This window comes from Acanthisitta chloris, unplaced genomic scaffold (assembly GCF_000695815.1).
Source record: "Acanthisitta chloris isolate BGI_N310 unplaced genomic scaffold, ASM69581v1 scaffold21929, whole genome shotgun sequence".
Taxonomy (NCBI): domain Eukaryota; kingdom Metazoa; phylum Chordata; class Aves; order Passeriformes; family Acanthisittidae; genus Acanthisitta; species Acanthisitta chloris.
Window position 1 is genome coordinate 66,396 of NW_008692287.1, and position 21,688 is coordinate 88,083.

The following is a 21,688-nucleotide window of genomic DNA, read 5'->3' on the forward strand; positions in this document are numbered from 1 at the left end:
CTTTAACTAGCAAGTAAGACCTTTCTCCCACTCAGAGAGCTCATTCTCAAGCAGAAACCAAAGGCAAAATATGCTGTGCTTTGCTATTTTATCTTTGGGTACCTTTTGCATGCTGAGGACATGTCAGGTAGAACACACTGGTTACTGTGGTCTGAGACACTTGGAAAAGGCATAGGTATAAACAGAAGCCCTGTGAAGGTAGAACACACTGGTTATTGTGGTCTGAGACACTTGGAAGAGGCATAGGTATAAACAGAAGCCCTGTGATCATCACTCACAAATACTGCCCCTGCTAGGGGAGGCATCCAGCTGCATGCAGGCACAATGAGCTGTAGCAGTGAACATGCAGGTGGCAAGCAAGCTGATGTACTTTCATATTAACTAAAAAGAATAAATAGGAAGCATATTGCATTTGTGCTGCCATAGAGAGACTTGTATTGCAGACAGCTCTTTTTGGGAGGCAATTCCTCAGGCTTGTTTTGGTTATTCTTCAGCAACCTATTCTTTCTGGCTTGGAAACCCTCTAGCTGCCAGTGTACTACTCCTTTTACGGAACCAAACGTCATTACATGAGTAAGGTTTTTGTCTAATGGAGGAGTTACTGAAATATCTGAACTTTTCCTTGGAAAATAAATGAACAAACACTAATTTTCCAAGTTAGCTTTTAGTTTTGCTTGAAGTAAGACTCTTAAGGGGCAGTTACAGACTTGCTATTTAGTGAAGGCAAGAAAATGTCAGAAACTAATTAAGCAATTCGAATAGATAGTTTGAGGTAAGAATCTCAATCTTATGAGCTGAAGCCCACAGTAAAACTTCTTGGTCTGGAAGCCTGGCATCAAAAGCTTAAAAATCAGAGACCAAATACGAACTTTGGAGCTGCAATTTTTTATCTTTCGTGCGGACAAGGAAGATTTATAAATTGAAATAAACCCCAGATCTGTCCTATCTCATATACAGAATACCATCCAGAATTTGCAATTTCCTGATATTTTTTACAAATTGCATAAAAGAACTGGGAAGTATTTACAATGCAGCAACAGTCATACTGCAGACACAGCTGAACAAGACTGAAACTAACTCGCTCAGATATTGGTAACGTTCCAGTTCCAGGAACAGTAAGTGTGACTACATTGTTATACTGATACTGAGACAGTGACACAATAGTCAGTCACCTCCTGTTTAAAAAGTATTGTATTGCTTTGTAGTCTTGAAACTTAACAGTGAACAGAGTTTTAAGCCTTTGACTTTCCTAAGAGTGAGATTTTTTTTCTTGAATGACCGAGAGTTTGCGTGTGTTTACATATATTATATACATATAAAAATAATATTAAATATTATAGATACATATTTCCCCTCTTTAGGAGGAAGGAAGGTATGACATATGCTAGAAAAGATATGACAAGATGCTTGTCATAGAATGACTACATTTGTATGGACATAAACATCTAAACCAAAAAGCTTTCCAGAAGCCCCCAAATATCTTGCAAGCAGTCACTGCAAACACTTCCACTACGACGTGAGATACAGAACTGCATGTTGGAGTTTATTCCAAAGAGATATTTAGAACTATGACACTGGTAAAGATAACTCAGGCCAACATTCTGGCACACTGGCAGAACACAATTAAGCATCCTGTCTATACCTACTGATTTTGCCCAGCTCAGGACAAAGCTTGTACAAATGAAATAGAATAAAACATCTATTCCTATATCAAAAAGTAAAAATTGAGCAAGTTTAAGGTCATTTACATGAAATTAAACTCTGGCAAAGAAAGTATTTTCCAAAAGGACAAGAAATTCCCCTTTTTTGAAATCAAGCTGTCAAAGTTCAGAAATGATCTAGTAATTTAAGAGTAAAATCTGATGACAAAAGTCAAGTTTATAACATCTTTATTTTAAAAGGCAGGACAGTGGGGACAGAGCGAAGAAATGCACACAAAGACAAGGGAACATCTGTGACAATTCAGTCTAGCAAACATTCACAAAATCTTTGACAGCAGAAAGGCAACACAGAGCAATAGTATGAGAAGCAATATTTTACAGTAGTGGCAAGTCCAGGTGGAATACATGTCACTCAGAATTCAAGATGAATTGTCATGTACCAGTTATGTATGTCAGTCAAACATCAAATATTTACTTCATCATAAAATTGATGTAAGCAGAATCACATTCCATTAGAGCTTTCAACATTTTCATAAGCATTTACACAACTTCTATACAGAAAATTAATTAGAGGAACATAGACTCTACACCACTCAGGGATCTGATTAAGCTGCATTTATGGCACAGAACAATTTTGCAACAACATTAGACCATTGCCAGGATGACTTGAACAGAGTTAACATGTAGAGCTGGGCAGGAAACATTTTGGGAAAATAGGGAGTAGGAAAAGCAAAGAGAAAGAGAAGCATATGCCAAAATAGCAGTAACTAGCTGTTGCAGTTACTGCTATTCCTCCCATTTCATAGGAAGAAATGCTTATTCTTCTGCAGGTTCTTCTCTCAAAGGAGCTGTTCCACTTTGTGAAAATATTTGAGTACATTAATTGGAGCAAAGACTTAAATCTAACTCTTTCAAAGCTGAAGAAGGGCCTTATTCACTAGGCCATATTCAGCACCTCTGTGGTCCTTTCACTACTTTAACAAGATGAAACAGCTTCAAGAGAATATATTGAAGGAACCAGACAATGTGCTCCAGAGAAACCTCTAACTTCTGGTTTCACAGTGTTCACTTGTTAGATCTAAGATCTTGGTTTAAGCCTCTGGTTTAAATAATGAAGGCCCTGCACACGAGTCTCTCACATTGCAAAAAACCATGTTGACCCCAGAATATTTGTTACTTTTAGTGTATCTCTGGTTGTGACTGGAAATTTTACCCTGGAGCTGAAGAATCTTTGCAATAAAAAGTTAGTGTATATCAAGGTTGTGACTGGAAATTCTACCCTGGAGCTGAAGAACCTTTGCAATAAAAAGTTAGTGTATATCAGTCTGTTCCTTTGAAAAGTTTTGGTTTTGATAATTTGGCATTGTAAGGGAAAAAAATGCTTCATAAAAAAATATTCCCAACCAGCTCTAATAACATATGCTATTATTTCAGTTCAGAGTTAAAATAACATGACATGTTTCTTTGCAGTGAAGGCAATATACTGCTGAATGATATATATATAAAGCAAAACAAGATTCCAGTTGGCTTATGTCATATGCAAGATAGAAAGATCCAGATACGAAGGACAACAAAATATGTAAAAATGTTCAACAGTAGGAATAAATACCTTCTTTAGCCACATAAGTACCACCTTTTTACATAAATGAGCGGTTTCCTCAGCTAACTTCCACAAAATGGATGGATGTAGGTGGAGCTACTGAAGGACAGGAAGCAGACTCTAGTGAATCAGAGCAGGTGACAAGGGTTCTGGAGTAAACATCTTCTGTTACTGACATGGGTATATAACCTGAACACAAACTGAAATACCAACTGTCCACCCTCCCTCCCCCCCTTTCTGTTGTAAGCACGTAACTCACAGGTTGGTTGTGTGAAAACACATGAAGTCAACAAACCACTGAAACAGTTCTTTAGATAGCATGACTTTATCACACTTTCAGAGAGAAGTGTTTCAGACACTGGTACGAAGCACAGTTGAACCATGCAAACGTATACAGTCCGTTCTTCCCTCCAATCCTTTGAAGCTCCATTTGCTTATTTTTATTCAGTGTGCTTTATTGTGATTAAACAGAGTATTTTAGAGCTGAGCAGCTCTCAGAGAAACAAAATTAAGGTATTTCCCTTCAAGTCCTGCAAAGCTATGCATATGTTGTCATTTTATTAGCATAATCACAGCTAAGTGTTCTATGTTATATAATGGAGCCATGTGATGCTTTTAATCTTTTAAAATCAATATACACCATTAAGATGTTGCTCAGTCCATTTTCCCATAGAATGGATTAATTCCCTTTTGTGGAGTGTAAACAAAAAGAGCAGCAGTCCCCATTGCAGGGTGAAAATATTCTTCAGTAACACAGTCCTATTTTATATATGGAAACATGCATTTTGATATTTTTTCCATTTGTCTGACAATTCATGCGTCTGGAATCCACAGATTGCTATCCATGCTATATGCACATGAGCACTTTGTACTATCTTTAACTGAAGATTAATGGGAAAAAATTGTGAAAGACTGGACAAAAGTATATAAACTTTAATGCATTCATGTTATGGTGCAATGAAGCATTTCTTGCTGCTCAAAAGGGGGACAGAAAACATGCCATGCTATGTCAGTATAGTTGGAAGCAACTAAGCATATAAGACAATTGCAAATATTGAGAAAAGCATGGGAATTTTTCCTCCTGTTAAAAGCCCCTTTTGTTCCCTGCCATTCTCTACACATCTGTGTAAATAACAACTCACCAGGTATCAAAGGTGGTTTGTCTCTTGGAGTGGTTTGCCACCGTGGTGCTGTCTGCTGGTAACACAGAGGCTCTGTTTGACACGTTGTTTTCTATGTATGTACTCTCTGGACGTGGAGATGGAACTGAACGGAGAAAGAGCAAACAATGTATACTGAGCTCTGCCAAAACCCCCAACTCTCACTTCTCTGCTTCTTTATCTCTTAGAGAAACAAGAGAGTGAAGACACAGTTGCACTTTATGTCTGATTGGAAAAAAGCACACTACTTTTATGGTCTGGAAAGCTGTTGTTTTGCGATACTTCCAAGGTAATACTAGTTGTAAAATGAGACCATCATCAGAACTTGGGGAAGTTTTGAGAACACTCTTATTTGTAAGGAGCCATAAGTGCAATGATTATTTAAAAACAGGAAATAGAATATGAGGTTGGAATACTGTTATTAAAGACACAAAACACTATACTTAACACTTAGTCTTCAATTTAGACCTTAAAAAAAGTAGCACCATCCTGAAAAAAATTACTTTGGATTTTAACAACGAAGAGATAATGCACTAAAATTCAATGTATCACAATCAGATATTATGTATTTTTAAAACAAACATACTCTGGTTTTGGAAATACATTTTAAGTACCTAGAACATAAATTCATTAGAATTATGAATATAACCAGAAATTTTGCACTGGATTAAAAATTGATCAGACTCTAGTTGCAGCATTAATGCAGCATGACATTACAAGATTTATCAAAACCAAATCTGTAAGGTTTTGTCCAAGCTGCAGTACAGAAGTACCTGCTAATAACCTTTGCATTAAGTCAGTACTTAAGAAGTACTTAAATGTGAGTTTTATTTTTTTCACAGTAACTTGCATAAACTATTATCACTGGTTTTGCATATACTATAATAAATATATTATTTAAATACAGTATTATTTTCTCAAAGCAATAATTAAGTCTGCCTAAAATATATTTGTTTGATAGATATAGTTAAAGAGGAAGAAACCTCTAGTTTATAATCAGAAATTGAATAAACCCCAGACCAACAGTTTCCTTAGCACATGACTTATGGAAAGTCATTCTTTATTGAAACTTTTGTTTCACTATGTATAAAAAAGGATAATCCATGTCCAATTTTAGGAGTGTTTTAAGGACTAATAAAAGCAATTTAGGACTGAAGATTCTTAAGGATTCTCTGTTGCATGTGTGACAAATCCTCACACTCAAAAGCATTGCTCGAAACAGTACAAGCTTTAATATTGTTCACAGGTCTTAATATTGCATGGAACACTTCCAAGGACTGTCAGATTTTAACGTGTCTAAACCAGGTCATCAGCCAACTGATCAACCTGAAGAGGATCAGAGGGAGATTTGTGACTCTGCTTAAGGTTATTAGGTGACTCATAATCGAATTTCAGTTGATTGGGACTTCTTAAGGTTCAGGGGAGTCCCAAAAGCCTCCTAACACTTGCAGGACAGTAATTAGCTTCTTAGCATCCTTGTCTTTTTCGAAATGATTACCCAGGTTTAGCCATGAGGCAGCTGCTCAGAAATAGCCTTTTGTGTGCCATAGGAGAACACTATTTGTGTGTGTATATATGCACATACTCAGACCTGTTTAACATTTACTCTGAACTGGAATTATATAAGTGTGCTCTTGCTTGAGGGAAACCCTGATCTTTAGTAAGCATTAACAAGAGAAATGACACAGGTTTCTAGCTATGATAAACTAGTATTACAGTTCCATGTGCTACAGTATCTGAAACAGATCAGTAATAAGTCAGTGTGTTAGGAGTACATAGGTGTTCAGATACAGTAATGGAAAATACAAATTAAAAATTTTAATTAACTGCTTACTTTGGTAATGTTAATTAATTTTGTTCAACTCCCCCTGATACTCTGCTTTCCAAGGTACTGCACTGGTTATGCTTTCCAATGAAAGTGAGCCATCATTTACAAATAAATAGTAAGATACCAATACAGTTATTTATTATTTATTATTTATCTAGCAGGTAAACTCCATCTCTGAAAGTGGAGTAACAATTCGTTTCCCAATAAACTTGTGTAGTTGTTCATGCTAATTCTCTGTATTCATTTCTACAACTTAATTTACATTCCATCCTAAAATTCTTGACTCAGTTTGAAAGATCCACCATAAAAGTACCTCTGTAAAAGCTGCCAACTCTTCTCGGAACAGGGTCATTATACAGAATTCTATTTTCCTTAGTAGATGCTCCATCTTCTGTGTGTGGATCATGATATGCTCCACCCTAAACAACAGAACAACAGACTATTTTAAATGAAAGATTATAAACCGATTTGCAGTTTTTAACCAACATACATAATCAAGAAACTCCAAACTTCACCACACTATTTTCCTTTCATGATATTAATAAGTGCCAATAACAAATCACAGACTGTGTAATCAATAATTATTTGCTGCTTGCTTGATTTTTCCAAAAATGACATTAACAAAATTTTGCCTCCAAGTTGTAATTTTAAAGAATTGAGCTTGATTCTGACCCTCAGATTTTTTGCCATGAATGAAATGCAGCTGTAGCATCTCTGGAGGAGTCTTTTATTGGAGGCCTTGTGAAAATAACTTCTGATGGAGTCTGGTCACTCTGCTACTGGGAAATTTTAAAAAGCAAACGGGAAATGCATGTAATTTGTGATCATTGCAACACCAAAGCACTATCACCTCTAAGTGACTGTTAAATAGCAGTACCTAGAGGAACCAACAGTCACGAAATCATCTACTGTATGCAAAATAAGAGGTAGTGTCTGAACTAAGAAATCCCTAGGTGAAATAGTTCAATCAGGATAGCAAAAAGAATATAACTACCTCTAATCTATTCTGTTTTCCTGAATGCAGAACTTCCTGGAAGTACTTTAAGCAAAAGCTTAAGTGAGCCCTTAGAAACACCCATATGCACATAATTTGCCACCAAATATGACTTAACCCCACTCTTAAATGAATCAGATGCTGCAATTTTTCCCACAGTATGGACTGACCAGATAAAACTGACTCCTCTAGATGAATCAGATTCTAAAATGTCCAGGAAGGACAAAGGTTAAAAACCAAAACCATGAAAAGACTCAACCAGAATTAAAAACTGGGATTTCAATTCACTGCGTGAGTGATTTGCAAAATCTACTTTGCCTTTTGTTAATGAAGATCTGGTCTCACTGTCACAGATAAAACAAACCTTGAGACTGTGCCAAGACCAGAACTGCAGCTAAAACAAGGCTTCAAATCACAGTTTGATTGTTCTAAAATTTACCAGAGGCTGAAGTATTCGATTAAATTCCTACTTGTATTAGAGACCTCTTCTTTGTCACCAGTTAAATTTCAAATATGAGACAGTAATAGCAACTTGTACTTGATTTTCTTCTGCTTACCCCATTTTGTGCACATTTAATTTAAAAGTAAAAAGAACCCTTAAAACAGAAGTGTTGTACTGAGGCTTGAAAAACCCTAAAACTAACACTGAATGTGAGCTTGTTGTTGTTCTTTTTTTTTAAACTAAGATTTAAAGACTGGCAAACAAAGAATGCTTTTCTTCAAAAAGCCTTGGTAGAGCTAAAAAGAAAATCAATGAGAAACTAGAAACATGGATGTGAGGAAACTTTACAAAATTTGAACAGAGAAAGAAAACCAGGATAACTGATCAGGAAAAAACCAGGAAACCAATAAAGAATCTTTGAGAACATGTATGCTGTTCATGATGTTTTAGCTCACTAATCCTGAGGGGAGGAAAATTTTCTAATTCCTAATGCAGAATGTAGAGTGGGTAGAAGGGGAGGGGAGAATAGGAAGGAGCCAAAGAATTACTTCTTTGGTAAAATGCCTTTACGAGGCATAAGAAGATTGACAATTTAATTCTGATTTGTTACTGAAAGCATATAAACAAACAAAAACCAGCTTTGTGAATTTACAGACTTGGCATCCATTTCAGAAGAGCTGTTTTCCTCTCAGACTTCTAATGGTTGAAATACAGATTTAAAAGCATTAATTAAACGCTGAAGTTTAAAAAATACTGACCATAAGATATAAAGGCAAGTTCTTTACAAATGAATAGGCTTTTCAAAGCACATGAAAATGAACAAAACCATAAGCATTAAGATACACTTCAATTTTTCTAATTAAAATAAAAATTTGTCAATTGTCAAAAGACAAAGAATCATCTGATAAAAACAATCTGCCTCTCCATAATAGGGAATAAAATTAAAATGACTTCATATTACTATCTGCTGCATAATTCAGAAAAACATCTGATTGCACTAAAGAATACAAGGCAGCATTAGCTTTTACTATCAAAAACTGAACTGTTGGTATTACTGCCCTTGTACAGTAATAACCTGAAGAACAAGTAACATTAACTTGACTGAACTGAGAGAAACAGAAAAATAAGTACACAAAGAAAAAAAACGGTTTTGAAATGGAGCTGGTGTAATCCCTTCCAGGTAACTTTTAAAAATTATTATTCCACTGTATTTCTCCTATTTTGATGCAGTATTTTCTCATGTCTGAATACACATAATCCTGAATGGAGGAGATCTTGTGCCTTTTTTTCCCTACTCTACTGAAGAGGCAACCACTACCTGAAAACTCTTTTTTATGGTACTTGTAGACCACTCTTAGGTCAGCTACACATATTTCTTAGATGAACTAAGTAGGCAGAGTATTTTATTTTCTCAGAGTAATTTCTGGACCTTAAATAATATTTGCAGCTCTTTGACTTCCTTCAATTTGTCAACAAATCTGAACTGGATGTTCTCTCCTTAGAAGTCACTTTATCACAGGTGTAGGTATAGAGAAACAAAAACATTTTTTGTAATTCTCTTTGCACCATTTTGCTAGCATAGGAATTTAAAGATTTGAGGACAAATGCAGTCATCTTTATTCATCTGATGTGTAAAACATCAGATAATTTAGAAGTGTTGTGTAAAGAATGTAAATCAACACCAGAACCAGCCCTTCCTCTGCTCCTTAAATAATACTCACAGAAAAATAAGCAGATATCTAGTGAGAGCAACCACTGTAAGGAGTCAATTTACCAGTGGCCTCTACAACATAAAATCTCTAACTTTTTTATCATACTAATCCAAAAAAATGTTACAAGCTTTGATATTCCTCTAGTAAATCATGGCATTTCAGCAATAATGTCCTGCTATAAGTGAGCGAAAAACTCACTTCAAAAATTAACAATAGCATTCATAACAGAAATACACAGAAGAAAAACTAAATAAAAACACAAATGAGAAAGGCAAAATGATACAATAACAATGATATCAGACAATATAACCAAACACTAAGAACTATGAAGGAAATTTTAACCGCAGAGACTTTTTTTCCTGTTCTCACAATTTGGTACTTTAAGAGAATGGTATTCATAGGCCATTTTTTAAAAGCACGTTGAAATATTCAGGCCTTCTGAAAAAAACCACAACATCCCTTGCCTTACAACAAGACAAATAAATTAATAACTGCAAACAAACAAACAGAAGACAGAAAGCAGCATGCTATCCCCACAGGACGTAGAGAGAAAGGTAAGCCTGCCATAAGCAACAATATTTTGAACTAACCCTATTAGTATCTTCTGTACAGTCTTCTCGTGATGAGCCAACAGATCTTGTGAGTGACTTATGCTGCACCTGTGGAGATAACAGTTGCAGGCTGTTTGCTCTGGCTGCCATCCCTTGCCCTATGCTTAAGCCACCCTCTGAGCCCTTTGACCTCACTCTGTCCCGGCTCACATACATAGAGTGTCTATGAGGGCGCTGCTGTGAAGAAAAAGGACTGGTATAACCTAGACCATAGGAAAAAGACTCATGTGGAGCAGATAGAGAGTGGGAATGGCTTCCATCCATGTGATCTGGCAGTTTTAACTCCTCCATTGTTTTGGAGTGTCTTGTTGATGATCTTCGGGTGTCCAGGGTACCCTCGCTGCGGTTGTTCCTCCCGGATGGACTGAGCAAAGTTCTGTTATCACTGTGTCGAGGAGCAGTTGGACTGGTAGGAGAGTTCAAGTCCATACAGCTGGATGGAAAGTACCTACTGGTGTTTGGTTCTGCAGCTTGGGCCCTGGCCTCAGAAAGGTTGCCCACGGATTTTGAGTCTGTCAGAACTCCATGGCTCTTTGACTTTGTCCGATACGAAGGACTCTTAGAAGACTGTGGGATAGTATCAATGTAACTGTGGCGACTGTGCTTATCACCAGGCTGCAGTGTCCCAGTTTTGCTCTGAGAAGTTTCCATAAACGAGTGCCGGTTCTGCTGAGATCTGGTGTTAGACTTCAGGTACTTTGAGCCTGAACCATCAGAACTTTTGGTGTCCACATTAAAATCGAATTCTGTTTTTCCCTTTGTGTCCTTTGGGCTGAGAAGATGTGGCATGTTATTATTGGCTATATCCTTGTTGCCGGATCCAGGTGTGTTGCTTGATTTTTTTGCATGCATTGGACTAATTGCAGGTCCAGGTGCAGGAAGGTTTCCATTTAGAAAGCTTTCATTTGCTGGAAGACCCTCTTCTCTTGGCCCACCAGCCCCTAGTGTCTGCAAATCCTTGCTGTTTGATCTGTGGTGTGACTGCAAAGCAGAACTTTTGCTGGCTTGATTTCTATATTAAAATGCATAAAGAAGCATTAATATACCATATTATATATTCATGTATTAATAACTTCAACAAAGGTACACTCATTTCAGTTGCCATTTAAACCCACAAAATTTAACTGCAGTAAGATCAAATAGTGCCAACTAAGGCATCAGAAGCTCCATTAAAATAACAGATTTGCAAGTGTTAGTACATTGTTTCTGGTTATATTCTGATGGACAAACTAAGCTTTGGTTAATGGATTTTGCTGACAAAAAAATGAAGATATCAAATCTAATCATAAAAATTTCATCATATATTTGCATTTATGCAGGTATGTCAGTACTATATGTGCAAACCACTAAGGTAAGCACTACATTATGAAAATTAGCTGTGTAGCCATCAAAAAAATCTTAAATACACCTGGCATATCAAAGGAAGGTAGAACAATAAAGTATGTCAGCACTGTCAAAACACCCTGATACAATCAATGCTCCAGGCTATCTAATGTATTCCTGATTCAGAGGGGGAAGGGAGGGGAAAGGAGAGGAAAGGAGGTTATTGTGCCAGTAACAACATCCAGATGGAGAGAACCTGAATTCATTGCAGAACAAGTCCTGTAACGACAAACCAAAAACCAGGTCTACCACAGGAACACCAGCTTTTGTGGAACTTGGCACTATCCCAGGTCTTGGCACACTAACTCACTCCCAAAGCTATACCTAAAATGCTCTGCAACCAGACTGACTTTGGGCAGAGCTACTTGGTGATGTCCTTAACCTCTACTCTACTTTCCAGCTCTTCTGGTTTTGGGATTACAGGACTGAGATAGGAGTTAGTTTTGCAAACAGTCAGCCTGAATTCATTTGAGCAGGATTTACTGTCTCAGGTGTTTTGGCATTCTTCTGGATTTACACTGGCACTGCAAACCAGCCATGACTGAGCAGGGCTGCAGCTGTACTTGTTAGCCTTGATGGACCTACACAGGCTATGAGCAATTAACTTATTTCTGTATCAAATCTATGATAATATCTCAGATATATTACTGAAGGTTAAAGTGAGAGCTCACTGCACCTTTGTTGATCTTTTCGATACTTATAATTGGATGATGCTGGCTGATTTGATACCTAGGGTTTTATAGAGGGTTTTTGTATTACCCACTTTCAGTGATCTATTACAGTTTCTAAATATTTAGCAATTTTAATGCCAGTTTAAAATATGTTTTAGTTAACAAGAAGTGCATTTTTTTTAAAACTTAAAAGATATAAGTAACCAGTATTTTAAATCAAGCAGCTAGGCAAGTCATTTATACAAGTTGCCCATGGATCTAGGTTTTTCTTTCTGCTGCAGAAACTTAGCAAAAATTTCAGCTTCAATAGCTATGATACAGTAAAACTGTCTACTTCCTTTATTCAGTGACAAAACATGGAACATTGTCTCAATATGCCTAAACTGTCAAACAACTACTTTACTTTTATTGTAGAGGATGTTGCATGTAAGCATGACAGCAACTCACTCATTGGCAGAGCACATGTCAGTGGTAACAGCGACAAGACTACATTTACCTGTTAGATAATGTGTTGCTGTCTGTGTGGTAAGGTTTTCTCTTAGCTGACCGTGAGGGTGAGCTCCCACAGCGATCCAAGAGTCTTTGGGTTTGAAACGAAGGGTGGTTCAAACATTGTTCTGTCAAGTATCTATCTGCTGGATCTAGCTTCAGTAAGTTCTTTGAAAAACAAATCCCAAAGTTTAAATGTTAGTATCTGTATTTGCATCGACAAAAATCATAACAAAACAAAGAACATTATTGGATGATTTTTTAATATCCAGAGTTTCTGGGATTAGATATAACTGCTGGAATAATTTCATGGTGCATTGAACTACATGTGATACAAAATAAACACAAAATCTATATTCTGCTTAAGAAATGGAAGGCATCAGCCTTGTCCATTATGAAAAATATATATGTGCTATATGTATATAATGGCATAAATTGAAGCGTGGGTTATTTGGTGACCCAGGAATCAGACCTGAGGCCCCTGGGAATGCAGATAATGAGGAACACACCAAGCATGGACATATGTCAGACTGTCCATTGTCTGCAGAAGAGACATGCATACAACAAAGTATGCAATTTAACCACAAGACTCTTCTGTTCTCTTCCTGTAGTCTTCTGCTCATTGTTTAACAAGGTTCCAACTCCAGAATTAAGTAATGTAGGTCAAACATAAAATACACCCTCTACAGAATTCCTGACCTTTCTCACCTTGTAGGGAGTAACACGGATAGAAAAGATGAAAAGAATGAAATTATTTGGAAACCTGTGTTTCCCTAAAATTCAAGTGCTTCATTTCACAACTTTGTAATTTTTAAATCACATCAAAAGAACCTAAAAAACCACTGAGATATAACATAAAAATTAGGATCAAATGAAAATAAACCCTGCCCCAGTACACGTAACAATGGCCTAAAGATTGATCTTGAAATTGCTGTTCCACAATATATGGTACTACAGCTTGAGCTACAGCTAACTATGATGGCAGAAAAATTTTTGGTGAATTAGAAAATAGAGGAGAAATGTAATACCAAAATAAGCAATTATATGCAGTGAGGTATCTAATTTTGCAGACTCCAAGATAAAAGGTATGCTGACTCTCCTCATAAAGCAAGGAGATTAAATGAAAGTGATTTGAACTGGTTGTGTTGAAGAAAAGGGTAGAGCAAATTTGGTGGATTTCTGCTGGCTGCAATACTGCTAAAAGCAAGTAACCACCCAAGTATATCCTAAAGCAGATGACCTCTGTTTTCCAATACAACTGGTGCAGGTGGGCACGGGACCATACAATTCAGTTAGAGTTGATCAGCCATATTCACACTTCATATTTGTCCCATATTGTCTTTAATTCTTAGGTGGCTCTGTGATTCTAAACCTAATTTTTGACACTATGACTCTTTTTCTCAGCATACTGTGGATGACAATGTGGGGGTTGTACTGCAGCTTGCCACAGTAATGTTTTTATAGTACAATAGTAAAGACAACATGTGTTTCACACCCAGGAATACAGCACAAATGCACAGCACAGTGCTTGGACATTTTGAGGGGAGCTAACTTCTGATTCCCTATAAGAAAATATCTCAGGACCATATCCTAGTTTGGCCACGCATAACTAGATGACTTGTTCCAAAACAGGACCGAAGACTAACCTAACACACATGCTGTGTAGAGCTAAATAATAGTAGATTAAGGGCTCAGATTAAAACCCAAAATTACTATGTGTCAACTTTGTTTTAGACAACTGCCCACATCCTCATGCTTACCCAACAACAAATGAACAACAACTCAGGTTAGCCTAACAGTCTGTGGATTTACCTAAATATGTTATGGGTTGAGAGCTCATACTCCAGCATTACTCAGGTAGCCTGTGCATCTGAATGTGTGTCAGAGTGAATGCACAGTGCTGCAAAGAATGGTGATGCTTTTGTCTGCACTATGTATTGTGTATCAAATCAGTCCAATTTGAACAGACTCTCCTGGCATTTGCATGTATTGTATTAGGAAACAAAGACAGAAAATCACTTACATCTCTTCCTATATATTACAGACAGAAAACAAAATACATTTGCCTACCTTCATAAGATCAAGCAATACACCACTTAAAATTCCCAAGTATCTTCTCTCTAAAGACTGTGGATGATTGACTGCTGGAAACTGTAAAAAATATAGTGTAAATATACTGATCATGTAAACAAGGTGTCCATGAATACAGTGTTTTAAAAAATAGAAACTACACAGTGAATCAAGGCATGTAATTATGGGAATCATAAGTTACTGGTTTAAGAAGAATTCTAAAACATTATAATGAAACAAATAACTGCTGATGTATGATAAGCATCTACTCAACCAAAGAAAGTATTTTTGATTATCAGGAGAGACAAGAAACCTCTCCCAAGTGAGAAATAATCAAATTAGATTTTTTTGTGGCCTTATGACTGACAGGAGGTGGGAGGTTTAAAATTGATTCAGAATGAACTTAAGTAACCTGTATTAAAAAAAAGATTAAAAAATAGCTTTGAGAGAATTTGAGAGTGCAAATACAGTACTAATTAAATACCAAAGGTTAACAAACAACTCCAAAATGTTTTTAGTGAAAAGTGTTTAAGGTTCAGGATTACTGCTGTGGTCATGGTGCAGAAAGATCTGGTAACATCATGAGAAGCAAAGCAGTGCACACTGCTGGGGCACACCATTCTTTGTACTGGCATTACCTTTCATAAACTACATCATGTGAACCTTGAAGGGAAATGAAAGAACATTAGTTTGAATGGGTTTGTTCCTAAATAGTCTCTGTAAGTTTCTTTTTGTTTCACTTTATTTTGAAGTAGTTTACTAATAACTGAGAATTTTTTTAAGTTAAAGCCTGCTGTGTTGATCTTAGACAGTAATTTAGGTAAACCAATGCTTCCATGCTTCCTCCAATTGTTACATGAACCAAATGGCAAAATGTTCTTATCTTCATGTAGAATGACAAACATAATGAAGATTTTATGTCTAGAATGATCAAGGAAGCATGGAAATGTGCTGAAGCCATGCAAAGCAGTACTAAGAGATCGCTGTTCACTAGAATTGTTCAGATTCTTCATATAACTTATTTGTAGAACAATATTTACAGCCTTAAATTACTGCTCACATTTTTGATAGAGCCTATTGGTACTTTCTGATCCCATATTATTTTATTTCCTTGGGCCTTCAACATAGTATGGATGTTTTCTTCCTCATAAGAATTGAAGAGACATCACTAAATACTTCCTAAACCTCAGGAGAGGGGAAAACTCTGTGTATGTGTATGTGTGTGTATATATATATGGAGGAAGTGAGCAGGAAGAAAAAACAAAATATGCAAATATGCATCTGTATACATGTGCATGTGGTGCTAGAGTGTTTGCAGTAGACTTTTTTTAATCCTGTGTTAGAAGATGGTACTACTCACAGTTATGGTACTGTAGAAATTCACATAGCCTAAGCGTATGGATAAAAAAATTCCACATCATGGGCTAGTTTTTATCTTGTGAATACCCAGCACCACATCCAGCTTGCAAATAATAATTGGCTTGATCACAGCATACCTACTATCTGCTATGCAACAGAAAATCTTTCACTATTAAGCACTATGCTACATTCAGAAAAAATGTACTTTTAAGGTTGTCTTACAGCACTGGATAGTTTTTTGAATTAACTAATGAATATCACATTCCAAACCAGTATCTTCTGTAGTATTTTTGAAGTTTAATCCTTTATTCAGACTTTACTTCAGTACTCAAAAACCATTGTCTGCGAAGAGCCATATGTCACTGTCATCATCACTAGTATCCTGACTTTACAGATGGGGCTAAGAAGGCAACACATCTGAGGACAAATAATAAACCATTGATTTGGGATGAGAACAGAGACCCATAACTCTCAACCTCATGCTAATCATATTGGGTCCATGCTGTCTTCTTGAATTACTGTATTTTAAAGCTACAAAACTTCATTCTCATCCTAAGACACTACAGAGCATATATCCAAATAAGATTACACTGCACAACCAGAACTGCCGTAAAATAACGTTGAAGAGACAGTAATTTGTTTTGCTTACAACTTCTGAAGCACTGCTTTCCTGGTAAGAGGTTATAAATTTTTTTAAACAGAAAATCCCATACAGCCCACTGTTCTAAACAGGATGAAATACAAACAGGACCTTGCAAGAAATGCTTGCCCAATAATTTTTTAAACCCTCCACCAATGAAGGCTCTACAAATCAACAAAAACTCTTCGGAATTAGTTATCCTTGTACCTAAACCAATTACCTTAACACCCTAGTCCAGCTATTACTTTTCTTCTCATTATCAGCTACACCAATTTTATGGCAACTTTTAACATGTTTTAACACAACTACGTTCCCCCCTCTTTCCCCTTCACATTCTCACATTTTCTTTTTCAGAGTTAAACTCAAATGTCAAGTCTTTAGCACAGATCAGGTTTCCTAAAACCTTTGTATATCTCTTTATGTGATTTACACTAATAATTTCAGACAGATTTCAGATTGATAAATGCCAAGATCATAGACTCATCTCTCCAAGCAACATTCACTAATAAAAAATGACAACCAAAACTGAATTACAAGGAAACATGGCTACAATCACCAACCAGGTTTTGTTAAAGATAACAGAGCTATTATTTATATATTGATTCTGGGATTTTGCTACATTGCACATCCCAACTTAAGTAGATTCTTCATGCTACTGAGCCTTTGTCATGACATGATACTGGCAAACCCCTGAAAAGAACAATGCTGTCAGTAGGAAGAACTTTTTCACTCATGTGGATTACATCAACTCCCCAGAAATATAAGTCAAAAGGCAGAAAGCTCTTCTGCCATGATAGCATCTACAGCTCAGATTTTTTTTTTCCAACAGAGTAGCCTGAAGACAGCAGTCATGAATTTTCCACACCTTGAACTGACAGCGTTTTGCCACTAAAATTCACAGTGCAAACCTGGCAGAACAATGTTAAACTGGGTATTAAAGGTAAACTGAACACAAAAAAAGTCAAAGAACTGAAAAAAAAAAATCTTTGATAAACTCTTAACAGTAAAACAAACAGAACTGTAAAACTCAATACGGGTATAATCAGAACTTTACTTTGACTTATGAATACCTTATGATCTATATAGCCTGTACTTACACAGAAACACATACCATAGATAATGCATGATGTAAATGAAAAGAACCTTCACAGCAACAATGGCAATAATGTAAATACCATGCAAGTAAATTTAAGAAATAAGAAAAAAGAACAAAGCTTTCCCTTACCCGCAAGCCATGGAAGCGTGGGTTGCTGTAGAAGAGCTTCATCTGCTCGGCTGGCAGTGGGCCTAGCACCTTCTGAATGGTAAAGAGCTGGTCAATCTCACTCTCGCCAGGAAACAAGGGCTGCCCGTCACTCAGCTCTCCCAGGATACAGCCTACAGACCACATATCCACAGCCTTTCCATAAGGGGCTCTGCAAAGTGAACACACAATGTTTTTCACCCACTGACACTGTCTGCTCACTGAGCTGTTTCAACTCCTTGGCCGTATGTCCCACGGCCCACTTCCTTACAATGCAGAAAAATAAACTTTGATATTAAAGAAACTACCTCAAACACCAAGCCCTCTGTTTCTTAGAATTCCTGATGTATCTATCACTGCTTGAAAAGGCAGGAGAGGAATGCTCAAGTGCCCCTAGGGATCTGATGCTTTGTGAAAAATCCTACATACAAGAATAACCTTTGTCACTGTGAACCAGTTACCACTCACAGTTAAACTAACTTCCCTTCTTTCCAGCTCCAACGCTTGCACCCTGTTCCTGTACTACTGGGAGACCAAAATGATAAGAAATCTTTCTTTCAGCATTCATACAGTGGAATTTTAGAGAGAAAACTGAATGCTACTGAAAACTCTTGCTTAAAAAAACACAAGTGAGGCAGCAATGAAAGCAGCATAAAGTAAGGAATTACTGCCTTGGAGCAAAGCCATGGGTGGGGTTTTGGGAAGAACTCCTTTTCAGTACACCCGGGTTCTTGCTTGTTGAATTTGTAAAAACTTTTTGTAAACATCCACATTATTCCAAGAATCTCTTTTGGATATTTGGGTTTGAACAGAATGACTGGAGAATTCTTTTCATGTCAAAGAAAATGCATATAAAAATAATAAAGACTGGAACAAAGACTGAACAGAAAACATATTTCACCAAGTCTCTTCTTTTTTGAAACTTGTAATAAATTAACCTCTGTTTCGAGAGATTTAAGTTACAGCTGGCTTGTCTATTTCTGGAATAAGACAGCATCGGGAGTTGCAGGTGACAAATCCTATCCTAAATCTGTCCCCTTCACTCCTTCTTTGTGCTGATGATTAAATATGTTTAGAGAGAGAACATCCTCACACTAAAGAAAAAAAATCTGACTTTTCCCCATTGATTATTTGTGATTATTTACTTCACTTCATGAAGACACTTGGCCAGAGGAACCTGTAAACTCCTATGATGATTTGGTTAGGTGAAGGTGAGAAAGCATTTCTAGCTGGACAATAAATTACACAGATGAAACTACAGGCCCACTGAGATGGCTAGTGCAGGAGTAGCTGGGAGAGCTGAAGCAGGACACAAAAATTTCAAGAACCACTTGTCATTGAGAATCTGCCATGAGACACTGTAGTCCTCTCACAACCAACCATCCCAAAATCCAAGTTTGCCTCATTGGAATAGACTGCTGACAAGGAACTGCCCGAGGTAAAGCAGAGCATGCCAAAACTGCTGAAGTACTACTGCTACAGTGGCTCTGTGGGTTCACTTACTAATCTGACATAGTGACTACCTGTGGAACTGCTGAGAGACTCAATGTTTGACCTTTCTGGGATGCAGCTAGTCCAACCCACCCATTAGGTCAGAGTGCCAAGGAAGGCCTAGTTGCTTCTACCACGTTACAAAAAGCAACACAGACAAGAACAGACTCCAAAGCCAAGGATCTGCTCTTAAGATATTCAGTGCCTGTACTGGAAAACCTAGGCTCTGTAAGCAACAGTTTGTGAAAGTGAAGGTAAAAATCCTACCTTTCTATTATGAAAAAAAACCCCAAGCACATCTTTATTTACAACTCTTTTAATAGGCCGTTTACTCCACTGAAATGTGGAGAAACAGCTGCTGTAGGCTGAGGTACTGCAGAACCAGTTGGGATTACTACTGAGGAATGAGCTGAAACTCCTTTGAGGCAGGAACCATTACCTTTCCTTGCTTTCAGGGATAAAGTAAACCAAATCACGGTTTAAGAACTTTTCACTATTTACTCTGTAGTCAAACAGAAACTAGTCAGAAAGTACTCATTTCTTAAGGCAGTGGCAGTGCAAACTGCCATGTTGTTGTCTGATCAGGCATACTCAAGACTCCTGTTCTGCTGACTGTCAGGATCAGTCTCAGAGCACAACAGGCAAACAGTGCAAGGCTGGATAAATGAAATAACTCCTATAGGGCAGACAGACCATAAATCAGAAAGAGAATACTATTCCTGCACAAATTAGATTCTCCAAAACATGTTTTCATCGAGTAATTTCATATGCTTTAAAATCTACTGGCTTTTAGCAATATTTTGTCATCAAAGGGTACAGAGTACTCCATTAACAATTACCTGAGGCTCTTCAAAGTGAGTAGTTTTTAGATGTTCTGTGAATAATTAGGCAGTAATTTCTTTCCTGTCCTGAAATTTAATTCTTGAACATTAGTGCTAAACAGAAATCTCTTTGGGACACATTTTAAAAATTTAAAAAGTAAAACTGTATTTGTTAAAATGTATATATTTAATAATCCTGGGAAACTTTTCAATATTAGATGCTTATATAGATTTGGTAAATGCAAGGAAAGGGGGAATGGGAAAGATGAGTGCCTAGGAAATAGAACAGGATTGCCAAGAAACACTTTGTGCCATAAAAAAATGCATTAAAAACATACACCAGCAAAGTTGAAGCATTAAATACACAAATCCCCTCCCTTTCTCTACAAGCTAATCAAACAAATTTAGTCAACTACAGACACACATGATTCCTGCTAAATTTCCTTTGGTAGCAAAATCGTTTTTAAACCTGCAGGTCAGACTAGTACTATGTCTGTCAAGCTTTTCATGTCTTTCCTCCTAAATCCTCATTACCACTACAGAGAGAGTAAAATGTGTACCTAAAAAGCCACAATTGATGCTTTCTTTCCAAGTCTTTTTTTTATACTTATATATGTACATACACACATGCACTTCGGTGAAAGCTTAATAATAACTGTTTTCTCCAAAATATGGAAAATTGAGCTTTGAGGTTTTAAATGGCGACTTTAACATAATATTCTGTACATAAGGACACAACTGCCTAACAATTTGTTTAACAACAAGAACAGCTCTGGGAATACTGGGATGTCTTTATTGACAGAATAATTATTAATTAATGCTTTACCTGTTCAAAAGTATCTAGTTCAGTGTTAAACAAAGCTTCCAACTTGTTTCCCAGCAGCATGAACCATTGTGCTTAAAGATTCTTATGAGTGACCATTACTTTTTTTAATTCATCCTGTGGTTATCAATTCCTTATTTCAAGAGTATGTCCTACACATCAGTGAATTGTATTCTATGAGAACATGAGTTTAGATCAAAGCACTGCTGAACTTGATAGTAATGGGAAGATCATATATAGTTATTTTTAGCTCTTCTTTCGCCCTTTTGGGTCATATGAATTTGTTCATATAGTATCTGAAAACTTATTTAACCTTGTGAGGTAGTAAAACACTCATTTTACAGATTAATAAAAGCAAAACTAAATTGTCTGGTTGAGGCTACTCATGGAAATACTACTTTTGCAGGCAATGCAAAGCTATCTTCTCAAGGCTTTATTAAAATGATTCATACAGCCTCCTTCAATAAATTCTCCCTGACAAGCAAAAAGTTAGCACCATCCTTTTTAGTGAGTTCAGTAGTGCTGGCAAGGGGTAGCTGGGAATGAAAACCAAATCATGGAATCATAGACTTGAGTTGGAATGGAACTCTGAAGATCATCTCATTCCAAAATGGGCAAGGAATCTTCCACTAGACCAGATTTCTCAAAGCCTCATCCATTTTGGTCTTGAACACTGCCAGGGATGTGGCA

At 36.8% G+C, this 21,688-nt stretch overlaps 1 protein-coding gene across 1 annotated transcript in view; it reads right to left on the reverse strand.

Annotated features, from left to right (window-relative positions):
- Positions 1-21,688, reverse strand: part of CDKL5 (cyclin-dependent kinase-like 5) — a 65,847-nt gene that overhangs the window by 9,926 nt on the left and 34,233 nt on the right. Inside the window, 7 exon segments of the mRNA XM_009082607.1 lie at positions 4,404-4,527; positions 6,563-6,670; positions 6,917-7,025; positions 10,057-11,020; positions 12,559-12,719; positions 14,622-14,702; positions 17,846-18,035. Coding sequence (XP_009080855.1) covers positions 4,404-4,527; positions 6,563-6,670; positions 6,917-7,025; positions 10,057-11,020; positions 12,559-12,719; positions 14,622-14,702; positions 17,846-18,035 — 1,737 coding nt within the window.